Consider the following 16,244-nt stretch of genomic DNA (forward strand, 5'->3'; position numbering starts at 1 on the left):
ACCCAAATCACATAATGCTTTATCTATGAAGACATTACCAATATGACAAGGGATAGAAAAACTACCAGGATCCTTTAATTTAGGAGGGGATTTATTTTGCAATAAAGCACTATATTCCTCTGTAAAGGCTACTGTTTCTACCTCATCAAAGGCCCTTTTCCTAGTCAAAATATCTTTCATAAATTTAGCATATGCAGAAACCTAAGTGATTAAATCAGTGAAAGGAACTGTTACCTGCAAATTTTTCACAACCTCCAAAAACTTACCGAATTGCTTATCAAACTTACTCTTCAAATGTCTATTGGGGAATGGAAGTTTGATAACTGGGCTTTGCATATCTCCACCCTTGTCCTAAGATTTACCCTGCAAAGAAACATTAGAAGGGTTAGTTTCCTTTTGTAGCCCTGCAGGGTTAGTAAGATTAGCATTTGGTATAAAGGAATCTGGATTAGCAACAAGTTCATTATCCTTGGGCATAGGAGGCCCATAATAGTGTGAACCACTCCTTAGAGTAATTGCATTAGCATGATCTGTAGGATGGATTGGTTGCGATGGTAGAGCTCCCTGCTGACGGGTTTGTAAGGTAGATGAAATCTGCGCAATTTGATTGTCCATGATTTTATTATGAGCTATAATCGAATAAATTTGTGCATCCCTACTCTCCATGTGCTTTTGCATGCTTGATAGCATTGCTCTAATTTCTGACATAGCAGGGTCAGAAGATGAGGAGGGTTGTGATTGGTTTTTCTGGCAAGAATTAGGATGGTAATATTTTTGCTGTGGTGGTGGTTGATGTTGTGTTTGTTATGGAGGTGGAGGGTTTTGTATATTGGTACTCCGGTAGGAAAGATATGGGTGGTTCTGGAGCCCAGGATTATAAGTGTTGGAGTATGGGTTATTTTGCCTATAGGTTTGGAAGGCATTAACTTGCTCCATGGTACTCCTACAATCTTGCTCTTAATGTCCTACAATTCCACAATTTTCACAAAAGCTTCATTATTAGCAACAGCAGAAACATTAGCTACAAAGTTAGGAATAGCAGTAAGATTATCTAGTTTCTGGCAAATAGATGTTAACCGAGCATGCAAAAAGGATACAGAATCAACATTATGTTTTCCTTTATTAGCAAACCCTTTCGGATTCCCATATTGGGAATTATGAATTGCCATGTCTTCAATCACTTGACCTGCATTTTCAACATTAAGGTAAATGAATCTCCCACTAGCTGCAGAATCTAGAATTGATCTAGATGAGTTTCCAAGTCCATTGTAAAAGACTTGAATCAACTGCCATTGTGCCAGATTATGGTGGGGGTATTCTCTCTATAGATCCTTAAACCTTTCCCAAGCCTCATATAAAGTTTCATCTGGCTCTTGGGAAAAGTTTTGAATAGCACTCCTTAGTAAAGCTGTTCTCTCTACAGGGTAATATTTATTATAAAAATTCAAAGCAAGAGTTTCCCAGTCAGTAATACCAAGTGCAGTTCTATTCAAACCATTAAACCATAATTTAGCTTTTCCACAAAAAGAAAAGGGAAAAAGAATATCCCTGATTTGGTCTTGTGTGACCCCAGCTTGCCTAATGGTATTGCAATATTGGCAGAAATCTGCAATGTGAAGATTAGGATCTTCACCCTTAGCTCCACTGAATTGCTTCCTCTCTATTATCATGATAAATTAGGGCTTGATCTCTAATTGCACTCCATCAAGGGTCGGAGTAGGAGTAAGGTGTAGAAAATCTGTCAGCGACGGCTGCGAATAATCGTTGGGCTTGCGTGGTGGAGGAGGTGGTGGTGCCGTTATCTCTGATTCAGGTTCTAAAAAAGCTTCCGAAACGCTAGAACCAGATGGGGGTTCCGAAGGTGGATTACCTCATGAAGTGTCTCGTATCTGCCTGTAAAAATCTGTCTATGAAAAGATCGTTCAATTTCAGGATCGAATGGAATGTAACCTGATCTAGAACCCCTGGGCATAAACACAAAACTAAACAAACAAATATGAGAAAATTGTCTCAAAGAACTTGCGTTTTATGAGACAGGAGAAAATAATTTAGACTACAAAAACAATCAGAAATAAAAATAAAACCGTTTTCCTCGGCAACGGCGCCAAATTTTGACAGGATATAGTCGTATCACCTAATCAAAAATAATTCCTAGATTCCTCTAACTATGCAGATAGGGAAAAAGAGTCGAACCACAGGGAAACTAAGGGAGATAAAAATAGGGAGAAATCAATTAATAAAAGCCTAGGGCATAGGTTCACCGATAAATAATATTCCAGGGTAAAACATAATAATAAATCATCAATGCATCAATTAATCAGATCATAAAGGGCTTTCGCTACGCATTACTATCACAGAGTTAATTTACCGGTATTAAATCTCATCTCTCGAATCTCGACTTAACCATTTATAAATTAGTCTGCCTATTGAAACTAAGCCTAAACATCAATTCTCATCTCTCGAATCTCGAATCAATATTGCTAAACTCATACAAATTAAATCTGCGCAAATCTAATTGCATAGCATTAAATCAATCAATAGGAAATTAATCAAGCATTGACAATCAACAATAATAAATTACCCCTTCATATCATTTATGGATTCCCATAAACCTTAGAAAGAAAACTACTCACACATAATTAAATCTAAACTAATCAAAGCAATTAAACAAGACATGATGAAATAAAGAAATTAAATTACTGAAAATAATAGAGAAGAAATTGTTACCAAAGTTAACGGAAATAATGGACTGAATTAAGAACAAAGTTGTAGAGTTGTAGAGAGAGAAAAACAATGAGAGAATTCAAATCTAAAAACTAAGTAGAGAGAGAAAAGATAAGAGAAGAGGTACTAAACTTTCTTAACAAAAACGTATTTATATTAAACTAGAAAATCCTAAACTTAAACTACCTAAAACGACGCCTAATCTTCTTCCAGAAACACGCGCCCGGTCGAGTGCCACACCGCCTGGTCGGGCGCGCCTTTTTCCTTCGTAGAACATCTCTTGCGCCCGACCGGGCGCGAGATCGGGCGAATGGTTCTTTTCTTCTTCCGCCCCGCCCGGTCAGGCGCGCCTCAGGGCGAGGGCGGCCTGCTTGGGCGAGGCTCTTGGGCGTGGGATTGGATTTCGATTGGGCTCCGATTCTTCGGCCCAATCCGGATTTCCTCTTTGGAGCTTTAATACTCGGTTTAAATGCCTCAGTATCCCATGCGTGCCCTTAATCACCAGTTCGATGACTCTAACCGGCCTTGGGCTATGAAAAGTGGTCGTGCTCCTCCAATGCTCGTAGTTGCTTCATAAAATCCCGGGAAAATGCTCTAAATGTGCAATTCCCTACAAAACTCAACCAAAACTACGAAAACACTTGAACACACCAATTAGTAATAAAAGTGGCTCTAAAGAGCCAAAAAAACTACCTATTATGACCAAGGGACGGGGGTAAAACACTATATAAAATAGACATATCATTCACCGAGGGTAGCAAGGGCAGATGTGTCTCGGCTCCTCGAGAAAACGTAATTGGTTGGGGGGGCAGGGCAGACGGCCTCAAAAGGAGGTTACTGAGTCGTCTCGTCGTTGGAAGGATGCAAGAGATTACATCCAGCACAAGCAGCACAAACAGATCGCTTATTCGGACACAACATCTACACCAACTATGTCGGATGATTTCTCAAACCATGCCTCTTCCAAGCATACTAGCTCGACTAGGACCAGCAGGAGTCATGCTGTTTTTACTCCAACTCCCATCCCAGTTCAACCAATTTAATATCAAATCCCCCAGAATTTTAATGCTTTTCTGCCGAATAACCCCCATGTCCTCGGACAATATGGACAATTCGACTAGCCATTCGACCAGGTACCATATTTGAGCGGAACGGTCGGCCAACTTCAGCCCATTGATTGACAAATGCGCTTGTTGAATCTCAGTTACAAGCTGCCTCCATTTTCTCAAGAGATCCTTAGCTCTCCTCAGCCTGCAAAGGTGAAGAGTGTACTCGTGGGTGCCTATGATGGCATGGGTAATCCAGAGGAGCACGTTACTTCTTACAGAAACCTAATGTATCTGCAATGTGTTGATGACGCCACTTGGTGCAGGTGTTTCCCGGCCACCCTCAAGGGCGTGGCGCAGGACTGGTTCAACAGCCTGCCGGCCGGGTGCATCAACTGTTTCACTACTCTAAGTATGCTGTTCGTTTGTAACTTTTCTTACAACATTCCTCCAAGGAAGACCAGTCTTAATTTGGCTACAATTGTCCAAGGAAACATGAAGGGTTGGGTTCGTACGTCTAGATATTTAACCAAGAAAAAGCCCAAATTCAGAATCTGTCGGACGAAAACGGCCTATTCAGAATTTCTTTGAGGGCTAAGACATAATGGTTTCAAATTTGAATTGGTCAGAAAAAAGGTTCGGACATACGCATGCGTTCTGCGGGAAGCCGAAGCCTACATTGAGGCGGCTGATTTCTGTTCCCTTACAAAATCTGAAGTACCAGCCAAGGGAGCCGAGAAGAAGCAATCTTCTCAGCAAGACTTGGCTGGGAAAAAGAAAGAAGGAAAGAACAAGTGAAAGGAAGTTTGGGTGGCGAATGATCAGCAGCCAAAGTCAAAGAAGGTTAAGACGTACGAACCCCAGTATGAATTTAACAAGGATGGTTATTCAATTTTGATGGAGATTAAGGATAAGTTTGAATTTGAGAATCCTACGCCTATTTGGCAGCCTTCTCGGTCAGGGCGTTCATGGCGGTCTGATGGCGGACTTGCTCAAGGGCGAGCAGACTAGTATTCTCGTCCTGCAGCCGCTTGAGGTCGTCCCACTCTGCTTGGATCTCGTGCCTCTGCCTTGGACGCCAATCTTGGAAGGCAAAGAGCCTAAGGAGAAGCTGCGGACAAATGGATAAAGATAAGTATAGGGAACAAACAAAGAAAATGGCTAAGTACTTCTAAACAGCCCTAAGCCTACCTCAACGCAGCCGTTGATCATTGAACCGAGGTGCCCATCATGGATACCCCGAAATTTATCCTGAGCCTCGACCGGGACGGCCCTCTGAATAGCGTCTCGGAAGGCCTTGCGTTTGGCCCCAGTCAGAGAAGACCCAAGAAGCCGAGCGTCCGTCTCTTCGGAAATTTCTACAAAGTACAGAGAAGTTGAAATTCTGAATAAAAGTTATGAACAAGAAGAAGATGAAGAAGTACGAGTACCTTCTAAGAGTTGAGGGATATGCGGACGCCTCCTAGAATTAGGCATCGGCAGAGGCTGCTCGTCCGCTTTGGGCGAAGACAGCTTCCCTTCTTCAGCTTGGGAACTCGAAGTCCGAGCCCCCAGATACTCAACATGCGGATTTGAGTCAAGGCCGGCCGTGTTGTCCAGGGTCGGCTCACCCTCCCCGTCCTTCTGGACGGGCTTGTTTCAGGCCACCAAGGAAGATTATGGCTCCGAAGGCTTGGAGACCCCACTAGGAGTTAGCTGGGGTTGCTCTCCTTCAGGTTGCGATGGTGCAACCCGCGACCTTGCCCTGGTCGCCGGCATTCCCAAGGGGGTCTTGGACGCCGAAACTTTGCGAGACTTGGACGATTCATCGTCCTTTGAAGTGGGCGTCGGCTGCTTCCTCTCTAGCCTAGGGGTAGCAGACTGAAAAACAAAATAAAAGACTCAGTAAGGTTATCCCGTCCGAGTAGCAATAAAGGAAAGAGCCTCAAAAGTGAAATTACTCAGCAAAATTCGTTATTTACCCCTGTCCGAATAGGATTATAGAAAAGGGTCTACAATTCAAATTCACTCGGCCAGGGGAAAAAATGTGCAAAGCGTCCGATCCAGAAAGAAAAGGACTATCATCCAAAGCATGGCAGGTCGAACAAAATAAAAATAATAATACAATAGTATTTGCTAAGGCAAAGGGGTAAAGAAAATGGTCGTACCCCCTTCGTCGCCTCGTACTGAGCTCTCAGGAGCCGATAGCGCTCCATGTTGAACTCGTTCATGTCCATCTCTCCCTTCTAAGCTGAGTCGAGTTGAGACATGGCTTGCTCTGTTAAGAATAAAGAAACGGGAGTTAAAAAATTCTCAGATCAAAGTAAAGTCAATAATGCATATTGCAAAAGTCAACCTGGAGTATGATTCCGGAGTAAGTCGAACGAGGACATAAACAGGGGATCCCTTAGCCAGATCACTAAGGGGATCCACATGGGAATAACGGGTACCTGGCGTCCCCCTCTAAATTCCCTCTTGACGGAGAAATAGTCAAGTTGGGCAACGTGGTCTGGATGAATCAGAGGGCGAGTCGGCCGCTGATCTCCTCGTCCAAGTTGAATAGGGGAGGAGTTGAAGTTGTTCATCTTTTTGTTAAACTCCTTATCCCTCTTTCGAATGAAGTAGAACCTCTGCTTCTAGTCACGCCATTTAGATGGCTTGTGTAGACATACCATGTACTCTGGCCGTGTACTCAAAACAAACCACCCGTCTGCGTCAGCCTCCAGCTTCACCATATTGTGCATGGTACAGAAGACTGGGAAGTTGGGGGTGAAACCCATCCTTAGACTGGTCACCAAGTATCCAAAAATATTGGTCAAGCTATTCGGCGCGAGCTGGACCAAAGCAATCTGATATTCGTCCAACAGCTCCTAGACGAATTGGTGGAGGGGAAAGCGGAGGCTGACCTCTAGGGCCGCCCTATATACATTAAAGCCCCGGCGGACGACCCTAGGGTCGTCAGAGGCAGCGACCGAGCCGGAGGTTTGAGGGGGACTTATCCGAAAGTCCTCCCCCAGCATGAGGAACTCCTTCCATTCCTCGAACCTACCATTGGGGTACGCCAAGGCCACGTGCCCAATCATGCAGCCGTAGGAACTGCTAAAGTCATTCCCTTCAGCCTCGGCCTCGCGTTAGGATTTTCAACTTGCTGCTCGGCCGGTAGAGGTTCGGGGGCCCTTGCCAAACCAAAGTCTTGGGATAGAACTCTGTCCAACTCATCTGCCTCGGTAGAGCTTCCTCCAACTGAGCCCTGCCCTGGCTCGGCCAATACAGGTCCTTCGGGCACCAAAGGGGCCTTTCCCTTATCTTTCTTTTCATCCCCTGAACCGTGACTTCCAGATGGAACGTTACCGGGGGGGTCGGTTGGCTCAGCAATGACAATGCTAGTTCTAGGTCTGGTCGCCCTGATATGTTGAGAGAGGGAGGAGGAAGACTTCGTTCGCCAGCCACAGAAGGGCCTGGCGGATTTTGGTATTATGCACGAGCGGTCGTAGAGGACTGTGGTCGATTTTGGACAAACTGAGTAGCAGCCGCTACAGAAGCTTGTAGCTGATAATGGCCAGATTGACTTGCGGCCGTTCGAGATGAAGAACGGGGCAAAGAAGTTGGCAACTCATCCGAACCAAGGATCGAGTTAGCAAATAAAGTGCGGGATACATTCGAACTTTGTCCAGAAGTAGAGGTGCCTAATTGATTCTGGCGTTCCTCAAAAGAGGTGGTCACTTTGACCACCAAGCATGCACTTCCATCAACAGTATTGGCAGTATTTGTGTTTGTGTTTGAGGTTGTGGTCTTCTTATCCGTATTATTCGGATCATAGGAGGCCAAGGGTTGGACTAGGTTGCCATCCGGATTTCTAGCAGAAAAAAGGTCGTGCGTTTGCCTCGTACGCGCCATGTTCGGCTGTAGGGACACAGAAGAATAGGTGGGGTGAGTTGGTACGCACTAGAAATGGACCCACTCCATAAAGATGAGAACTTGTCCCCGTCCACTCTAGATTCCTCAGTCCCAGGCGAACAGACGGCCTCATGAGGAGAAACGGACGAGGCCGAGTGTCAATCCAGGATGTTTGAAAAAATTAAGCAAAAAATGAAAAAGAAATTAAAGAGGAAAAGAAAAGCATTCGATTACCTTCATCCGAGCAGAAAGTTGAAAAACTTGCAAGTTCTTGGATGAAAAGTTGACTGGAAAACTCAACCGCTTGCCGGAAAACTCGAGTGCACGGCTAAGCTCTTGAAGATTCAAAATGAAAGTAACTTTCTCTCTCTAGGAGTTCTGATTTCTCTTTAGAAAGTTGAAAATGCAAAGTAAAAAATGAGGTCAAACCCTTGCTATTTATAGGCAAAATTTAAGGGGTAAAATGGTAAAAATGTTATTCCCTCCTAAAGAATGTCAAACGGTTAACATTCAAAGAATCCTAACCTAGAAGTCAAATAGTTAAAAAATTACCTTTTTCGAAATCCGTGTAAATGCCAAGCCATTAAAGATGGAATTTGAACGGGCGTCAAAATTGCCCGTCAAACTCAGCATCTGCCTCGAAAGCTGAACCTTTCTCTTAAGAAGTGGAGAACAGTTGGTTGCCACCCTCAGATCATTCGGCCCATCCCGTCCGACTGACGATCAGACTAAGCTCCTTAAAGACGTCAGACTGTTCGGACAAGGCATTCAACCCAATCAGGCGGACGGACAACCTTGTCCAACTCCTTCAAAACATCTGCAAATGCTCAAGGACGCCTAAAATACTCGGACGAGTGAGGTCAGAGGAGGCGGCCCGTTGGGACGCGCCACCCCCTCTGAGAGGCAAATGTTTAGGGTAAAAAAATACCCCAAATACGTGGTCCAATCCTATGGTGACACGTGGCCCAATCAAGAGGCAGCACATGTCACTATAGGAAGATGACACGTATACAGAGCATGAAGAACCCCTGAAAATTAAAGAGAATAAAGGCCTCCTTACATCAGGAGGCCCAACTACCCTTGAAAGCCACAAAACGGCGCCCAAGAGGGACATGTGCCCTACACTGATTGCGCAGCCAATCAGAGCACCATTCCTAGGTCACTTACCCTAAGGGGCACAAATTCCCACCCCTATAAATACCCCAATCATTAATGATGGGAGGGGGAATGGTGACATAACATTAAATAGAGCACTAAATAGCTCTAGCTTCTCTTTACTTTCTTTCTCTAGTTTTGCTCCATTTTTCGATCACTAACTTGATCGTTGGAGGCGAATCTTCGATCACCAGAGTTCTGTGGTTTTGCAGGTGTCCAAGTCTCATTGCCAGTGAAGCGTGACCAGTATCCCAAGGGATTCCAAAAAACCCGGAAACACCTTATAATCATTATCAAATGATTTCCATGCAAATGAATCAGCAGGATGACTCATCACTCCATCATCCACCCTATCCTCTTTGTGCCATCGCATGTCTTTAGCTGTTTTCCTTGACATATACAACCTTTGCAGCCTAGATTTCAGTGGAAAATATCGTAAAACCTTATGAGGCACCTTTAAACCCTTGGTAGATACTCTATCTACCGTTTTCCATCTCGACAAACCACAAGTGGGGCACTTATCTAAATTTTTATACTCCTTCCAATAGAGTATACAATCATTTTGGCAAGCATCGATCTTTATGTAATCAAGACCTAAGTCTCTAATGAGCTTCTTTGCATCATAATAAGAAGTTGGAAGTGTGGTGGTTCCCCAAGCTTGACATTGTATTTTAAGTAAACTATCAATAGAGCTATCACTCCAATTGTTGAGAACTTTCAAATGGAGTAATTTCACAATGTATGTTACCTTAGACATTGTATTATTACCATCCACAGTCAATGGCTCTTGATATTCTTTTAAGAGTCGGTAAAACTTTCGCGCATCTTCATTAAGCTCTTCAGGCATCTGCTCATTATTATTCAGGATCTGCTCAAATTCTGCTAGATTCACTCCAGCAAACCCATGAGCATCTTGTAACATTCTATATCCACTATCATCATCATCATCAAACTCATTATCATTTTCCTCAACACACTCTGATGACTCTCCATGAAATTCCCAAGTGGTGTGTTTCTCATACATTCCCCACTTAAGCAAGTCTAATCTTACATCACTTTTTTTTTACAAAATATATTGCGACAGTTATTACATGGACACCTAACAGTGGTAATTTCTTTATCTTCTTCTCTAACATTTGAAAAGGCGAAATCTAGAAATGCATTAACACCTTTTATGTAATCAGAGGACGAACGGTTTCTTACTTTCATCCATGCCTTATTCAAAGCCATCCCTAATTTGAAAAATCATTTGTATTAATAAAGCATTGAACCTACAGGAAAACTTTGAAATAAAAATTCAATGCAACGTGCTTGCAAGCAATCCAACAGTAGATTTTTTTTTATAGACCTTAAGTGAATAATGTCAACTTAAATGCTTAAAGAAAATCTTTTATAACAAAGCCTTTTAGATTTCATTATTTAGCTAGTATTTAACCTTCTTTTGGCTAAACTGTAAGAATAAAAGATATTGTGTATATTTTTAATTTGTTAGAATGCAAGTCAACTATTGCCTAATTTTTTTTTATATATCTAGGGGTAAAAGTCAATTGTCTGTTTTATACTATAGTGAGTGGATAGAAATTGGCTTTTTATTCTACCTATATACTATGGTATTAAGCTAGCTACCTAAACTTACATTATTTTATAGTAGCAGGTGCATGATTGAATGGAAAACACATTGTTAAAAATTAAATGTTGACAATGTTAAAAACTCTCTTTTATACCCATATTTAAGTTTCATTCCACCTTTATATCTTGATATGCATTTAATTACTACTCATTGTGCACATTAGTTACTGATTTGAATTTGATATGAATACATATATGACACCTCTTAGTTAAAGAATTTGTGACTTAGTGATGAACTGACTGTGAGACTCTAAATGAAGATAAAGATACTACTTTGCCATTTATCACCATTCTTCATATTTCATATTATTTTATGCAAGTATACATATGTTAAGGTCTAATTGTTAAAAATTCATTAAAGTAGAAAAGTGTAATTTTTTATCATGATTTCTAAGATATCTAGTACCATTAAACTTTATCCATTAAAATTTATCATTACAATAATGTATATATGTACTTAGAAAAAAGAATCTACAAAACATGTGGATTAGCAATAAGACAATGAGACATTGGCTTGTGGCTACACCAATAAGAAAAGCATAAGTTACTCTATTCATATATAAATATATATTCTATAGTAAGTCTTATTCACACGAGAAATATAGTGTAGCAATGGACTACTTATAGTTACTACTATTTTTTAATCCTTATGAATCTAGTGAATTAGTGATGATATATAAAGTTCTATTATTATAAAAACCTTTATCTTCCTTATTTTTTTGTAATTACTATGAGAATCAAATACTACTTTTGGGTAAAGAATGTAAACTCAGTCATATAATGTAGGATTTCATTTCCTTGGACAAAATAAAGTAATAATTAATCATTCCTTACAAAGTAGCAGTTGCAAAGTTTGCCAGATAAAGTGCTAATTATAAATAAAAAATGTCATTTTACCAAATTGCTTATATTTTGATACCATAATTTTTTCGATGTAGTCTAAGAGTTACACTTACACATTGAACTTTTTATTAAGGAAATAAACAGAGCAAGTGGTAAGAAATTTTCCTTTTATTAATGGAAAAGGGGATAAATATATTGATTAGTTGATAAAGAAAACTTCAAATAGGGAGGCAGATCCACAAGACATAAAGGTTTAATACAAAACAAATTACTATCAACAGAGCTAAGAAGAACAAAAGCATCACACATCCATTAAAATAGAAAAAAAAAAAACAAACAAGCTTGCAATCCAAACGAGACTAGTAGCCATTAAACAGAAAGACAACCATCAAAGCCATTAAATAATTAAAACACTAAAAAAATATTCATCATACTAATTTAAAATGAAAAGAAACAACCATTAAACAAATAGACAACCATCAAGCCTTAGAAATCAAACAACAAAAACCAATAGAGAGAGAGTACTGTTGGAATATTTGTTTCAAATTGTTAGTGGTTAGTTAACTCCTAATGTATAGGAATATATTCTACTAAGTATTAGTTTGTGTTAGTGGAGTCATAATAGTAGATGTTTAATGGTCATGGGATCATGTTCCTTAATTATAGCTTAGTTATTTGCACTATATATATGTTGCTATGTACTACTTTTGTCAATGGATTGAATACAACTTTTATTATTCTTTCCCTTCTCTCATCTCTATTTATTATTTCAACATGGTATTAGAGCTGAAACTGTCAAATTTGAAAAATCTTTAGTATCTTCAATTGAAGAAAGTTTAGTTTCATACCTTTCTAGAAGACTAACAAGAAGTTTGTCCACTACTCTTTGATTGTCAAATTCTCCACCAAGTAATTTGATTTGATTTGCGATGGACATTAGCCGACTCCCGTATTCCTTGACACCTTCACTACCTTTCATACCCATCATTTCAAACTCTCTTTTAAAGTTCAAAATTTGCATGAGTTTGGTTTGATGGTTTCCTTCATACTCCTCCTTACTTTTTTCCCATGCTTCTTTAGGAGTATCACAACCCATAATAGTTGTGAATATTTCTTCCGACACTGCCAAATGTAGACACGAGAGTGCCTTTGCTATTTTTGCCGTATCCTCTTCATATTTTTTGGTTTGGGCTACGGTTGGATTTTGTGAAAGAGGAATTTGATACACATCACTCTCAATTGCTTCCCATAAACTCATGGCTTTCAAATATGATTTCATTTTGATAGCCCATGTACTATAATTATCCCCTTTGAATGTGGAAATGGAAAGTGAAAAGTTGTTTGGGGTAGACATTAGAACTCTCACAATTTTTTTACCTCACAAGCCCTAAGAATCAAATGGCTCTTGATACCAATTTGTTGGAAATAAGAATGCAAAAGTAGAATAGTAACGTTGAATTAAGCTAATGCTATTCTCATTCAAATAAACTTATAACAAATCATGTCTTATATAGGCTACAAAAACTGACAAAATAAATAAAAGAAACTAATTAGCATGCAAATTCTAACTCCTAAGTACGTGGGATGGTTGTTGATACTTGATAGTGCCCATAATTCTAGCCCACTACTACCACTACTAACTTCCTAGCTAGTTTGACTAAGTAAAAACAGTATTAAAACTAAATATCTAATTAACTAACTTTGAAGCACTAACTTTAACACACCCCTTTGCTTCAAAGTTTGATAAAAATAAATTAATGAAGCACTTCTCTTCATCCATGATCTTGGGAAAAGCCGAAAAGAGAAGAGAAAGAGATGAAGCCAAAAAAAATTAAAAAAAAATGAGTAAGAGAAACAAGCAACGCAGCTTGAGTTCATCGTTTCTGAGCAATTAAAAAAAATTGAGTGAAATTTTGTGTGAGTGTTACTGTGTTTAACCGTGGAAGTAATGGTTAGGTGTATTAATGGTTTCCCTTTTAGCCCATGAAAAAGGATTTTAATCTTGTGAAAAAGAGGGCAAAAAAGTGTTTGAGGTAAAGATCGCATTATCTTTACGAGTGTGGAAGTCGTTATCAATGTAGAGACGGTTTCCAAGATAATACCAAAGATTTTTAGTATAATACAAGGTGACATGGTTAATTGGAGGACAATGTCAAATAGAGTTAATGGAGAGATGTGCTCCATTGAATGTAATTAACAAATTCGAGTAATTGATGAGAAGTGCATCAACAAAAAATGTCAAGGTTTAGTGTACGGAGAGAGGTGCTCCGAAAGTAAGGCATTGGTGATAATATGCACCAACAAAATTGTGTGGGTGATGAAATGTGCATCACAAAGTGCTATAAAAGCAAAAGTAAATTTCGTCGAGGTCAAGAGTGAAAATTGAATAATCATTGTAACCCAATTTGAAGCAAGGGCGTGTGTTGGAATATTTGCTTCAAATTGTTAGTGGTTATTTAACTCCTAATGTATAGGAATATGCTCTACTAAGTATTAGTTTGTGTTAGTGGAGTCATAATAGTAGTGGATTAGTTTAGTGGATAATGTTAGCATAGTTAATGATCATGGGATCATGTTCCTTAATTATAGCTTAGTTATTTGCACTATATATATGTTGCTATGTACTACTTTTGTCAATGGATTGAATACAACTTTTATTATTCTTTCCCTTCTCTCATCTCCATATATTATTTCAACAAGTACCTAAAATATGCAGCAAAACCGTAACCAGCAAGAGAAGCAGTAGAGGAAGCCAATGGAGAAGACTAAATTGAATTAATTTTTAAAAAAATCCCACCAAAATCATCTACTTCAACTTGTTCTTCATTCCGATGAACAATTGAGTAATACCTAGAAAAAAACAAGTCAAATAACCGAAAATATCAAATTATTTCACTCAATTGAAATTCAAGACACTCTTTGGCAAAAAAAATTGAAACCCAGATGAGGTGAAGCAAAACCTTACCGTAAGAGATGAGAATTATATACCCCACTTCACAAAGGAGAGGTAATTGATATTATAGATCCATAGAAGACATGCACAACATTGATAGAGCAATTTGGGTTGAGAGGGAGGTGGGTAATGTATACTGAAAGACGTGAAAGTGGAAAAGAGAAAGGGTAGCTTCAATGGAGGGAAAGAGGAGTACGAAGGTCTTTTTGGGGGTAAATTATAGTACTATAGTGTTAGATAGACTAGGTAATCTTCCAGAACCTTTCTTTATTTTTTTCTTTTTGAAATATTTATTTATATTTTTGCAACAACAAGTTCTTGCTAATTCATAAAAACTTATTGACAACGACATCTTACGTGGCAATACATAAGCAAGATTTAATTGCAACGACAATTTTGTTGTGACTGACATACCCAAATTTTCACAAACACCCCACGCAAATTTTTGGCGGAGAGAAATGAAAATTTCATTTATTGCAACAGCATTAACAACGCCTAATCTGAGTTGTTGTCTAAAATATTTTTAGCAACAATAAAAATTTTGTTGTTGCAAAAAGTTGTTGCAATAAACACTTTTTTTTGTAGTGATCGTGGCCTTCTCTGTTACAGTGATTGCAGAATTTATCATCGTTTTCATTATTGCGTGGTTTTGCTCCCTGTAATTTGAAAGCCACCACATTAGAACGTTCTTCATTGGTAGTAATTACCTCCCCACCACGCAAGCGTTCCGCTTGAATGGCTTGTTGATAAGCCCTGTCAACGATCGGCAAAGGGTCTTGCGCAAGAAGCTGAGCCCAGCGTACGAAGACTCCATGCCTATAAGGAAGTGATGCACATAGTCATCCTCCCTTAATTTCTCCACCTGTTGCACTATATTACAAGTGCAATTACCATACGTGCACTCAGGAACCGAGACATAAGTGGTGAGTTCATCCCAGATTTTCGACAATCTGCCAAAATAGACAGAAATTAGCTTAGACTTCCCTTGCTTGCTGTTAGCCAGAGCCGTCTTCAATTGACAAACCCGTGTCCCGCTTACAACAAAAAAACGGTTTCGGAGATTATCCCTCAATAGCTTCACATCATCATAGTCACCAAGAGTAGACTGGACAGTCGGATCCAAAGTATTTGATAACCATGAAACCAACATAGAGTGAACGGCCACCCAATCCTCAAGCTTCTCGGAGTCACTCGGTTTTGCAACCGTGACATCAATAAAGCCGAACTTCCTCTTCGCCTTCAAAGCTGTCCTCACAGTCCTAGCCCATTCATCATAGTTATCTCCCCTTAGTTGAATAGGAGTGATAACATTACCTGGCCCATCGCTCGAACCAAGATGAAAAGTCAAGTCGACCTTTGATTTTCCTCCACTGTGAGTCATTGCTCAAACGGATGGTGATAAAACAAACCCAAAAAAAATGATTTTGTGAACTCTCACAAACGCACAACAAAGAACGACGTCTATGAAAAACAACGTTCAAGAAAAAATAAATTCGGATCTCACTCAAGCTCTTGATACCATGCTAAATTATGATGAATAATTCTCTGTATTTTTCACATTCAATATCAACGGCATTATATAATATTTATAGCTTAGGTATACTTGGAGGGCAAGGCCAAGACATGCCATAATATACTCTAGAATATCTTTCACAATATACAATATTATCATATATAATTTGCTACAAGATGGACTACTGTATTTCCTGAAAAAGGTTGAAAACATGAAAAAGAGCTAGCGAATAACCGAATATCATGAAAGTGAGGTATAACTCAAGTGGTTAGAGCTTCCCTCTTGATTTTAAGAAATTCTGGAATCGATTTTCATCCCCACCCTTGTGGCTCTCTTACCAACCACGGCCAAATTGACAAATAACAAGCTTACAAGATCATTATAAATGATTGATATCTTAACCGGTTTCAAGATATCTTGTGATTGATTCTCATCCCCCGTTTTTATAACTTTCTAAACACCAAAAAATAAAAATAAAAATAAAAATAAAAAATATTCCCTCTAT

The 16,244-nt window shown here is 39.5% G+C and overlaps 1 protein-coding gene and 1 non-coding gene across 2 annotated transcripts; one reads left to right on the plus strand and one right to left on the minus strand.

Moving 5' to 3' along the window:
- The first annotated feature begins 1,299 nt into the window (after positions 1–1,299).
- On the plus strand, positions 1,300–1,406 carry LOC145569736 (small nucleolar RNA R71). The gene has a single exon (XR_014096277.1). It is a non-coding gene; the product is annotated as a small nucleolar RNA R71 (small nucleolar RNA).
- A 12,673-nt stretch (positions 1,407–14,079) lies between these two features.
- Positions 14,080–15,607, minus strand: LOC145566760 (uncharacterized). Its single transcript, XM_081626078.1, has 3 exons — positions 14,934–15,607; positions 14,641–14,738; positions 14,080–14,123 (listed from the first exon to the last, which is right to left on the minus strand). The coding sequence occupies exons 1-3, from the start codon at positions 15,605–15,607 to the stop codon at positions 14,080–14,082; spliced, it is 816 nt and encodes a 271-aa protein (XP_081482204.1).
- Positions 15,608–16,244: the final 637 nt, after the last annotated feature.

This window comes from Chenopodium album, chromosome 11 (assembly GCF_948465745.1).
Source record: "Chenopodium album chromosome 11, dcCheAlbu1.1, whole genome shotgun sequence".
Taxonomy (NCBI): domain Eukaryota; kingdom Viridiplantae; phylum Streptophyta; class Magnoliopsida; order Caryophyllales; family Amaranthaceae; genus Chenopodium; species Chenopodium album.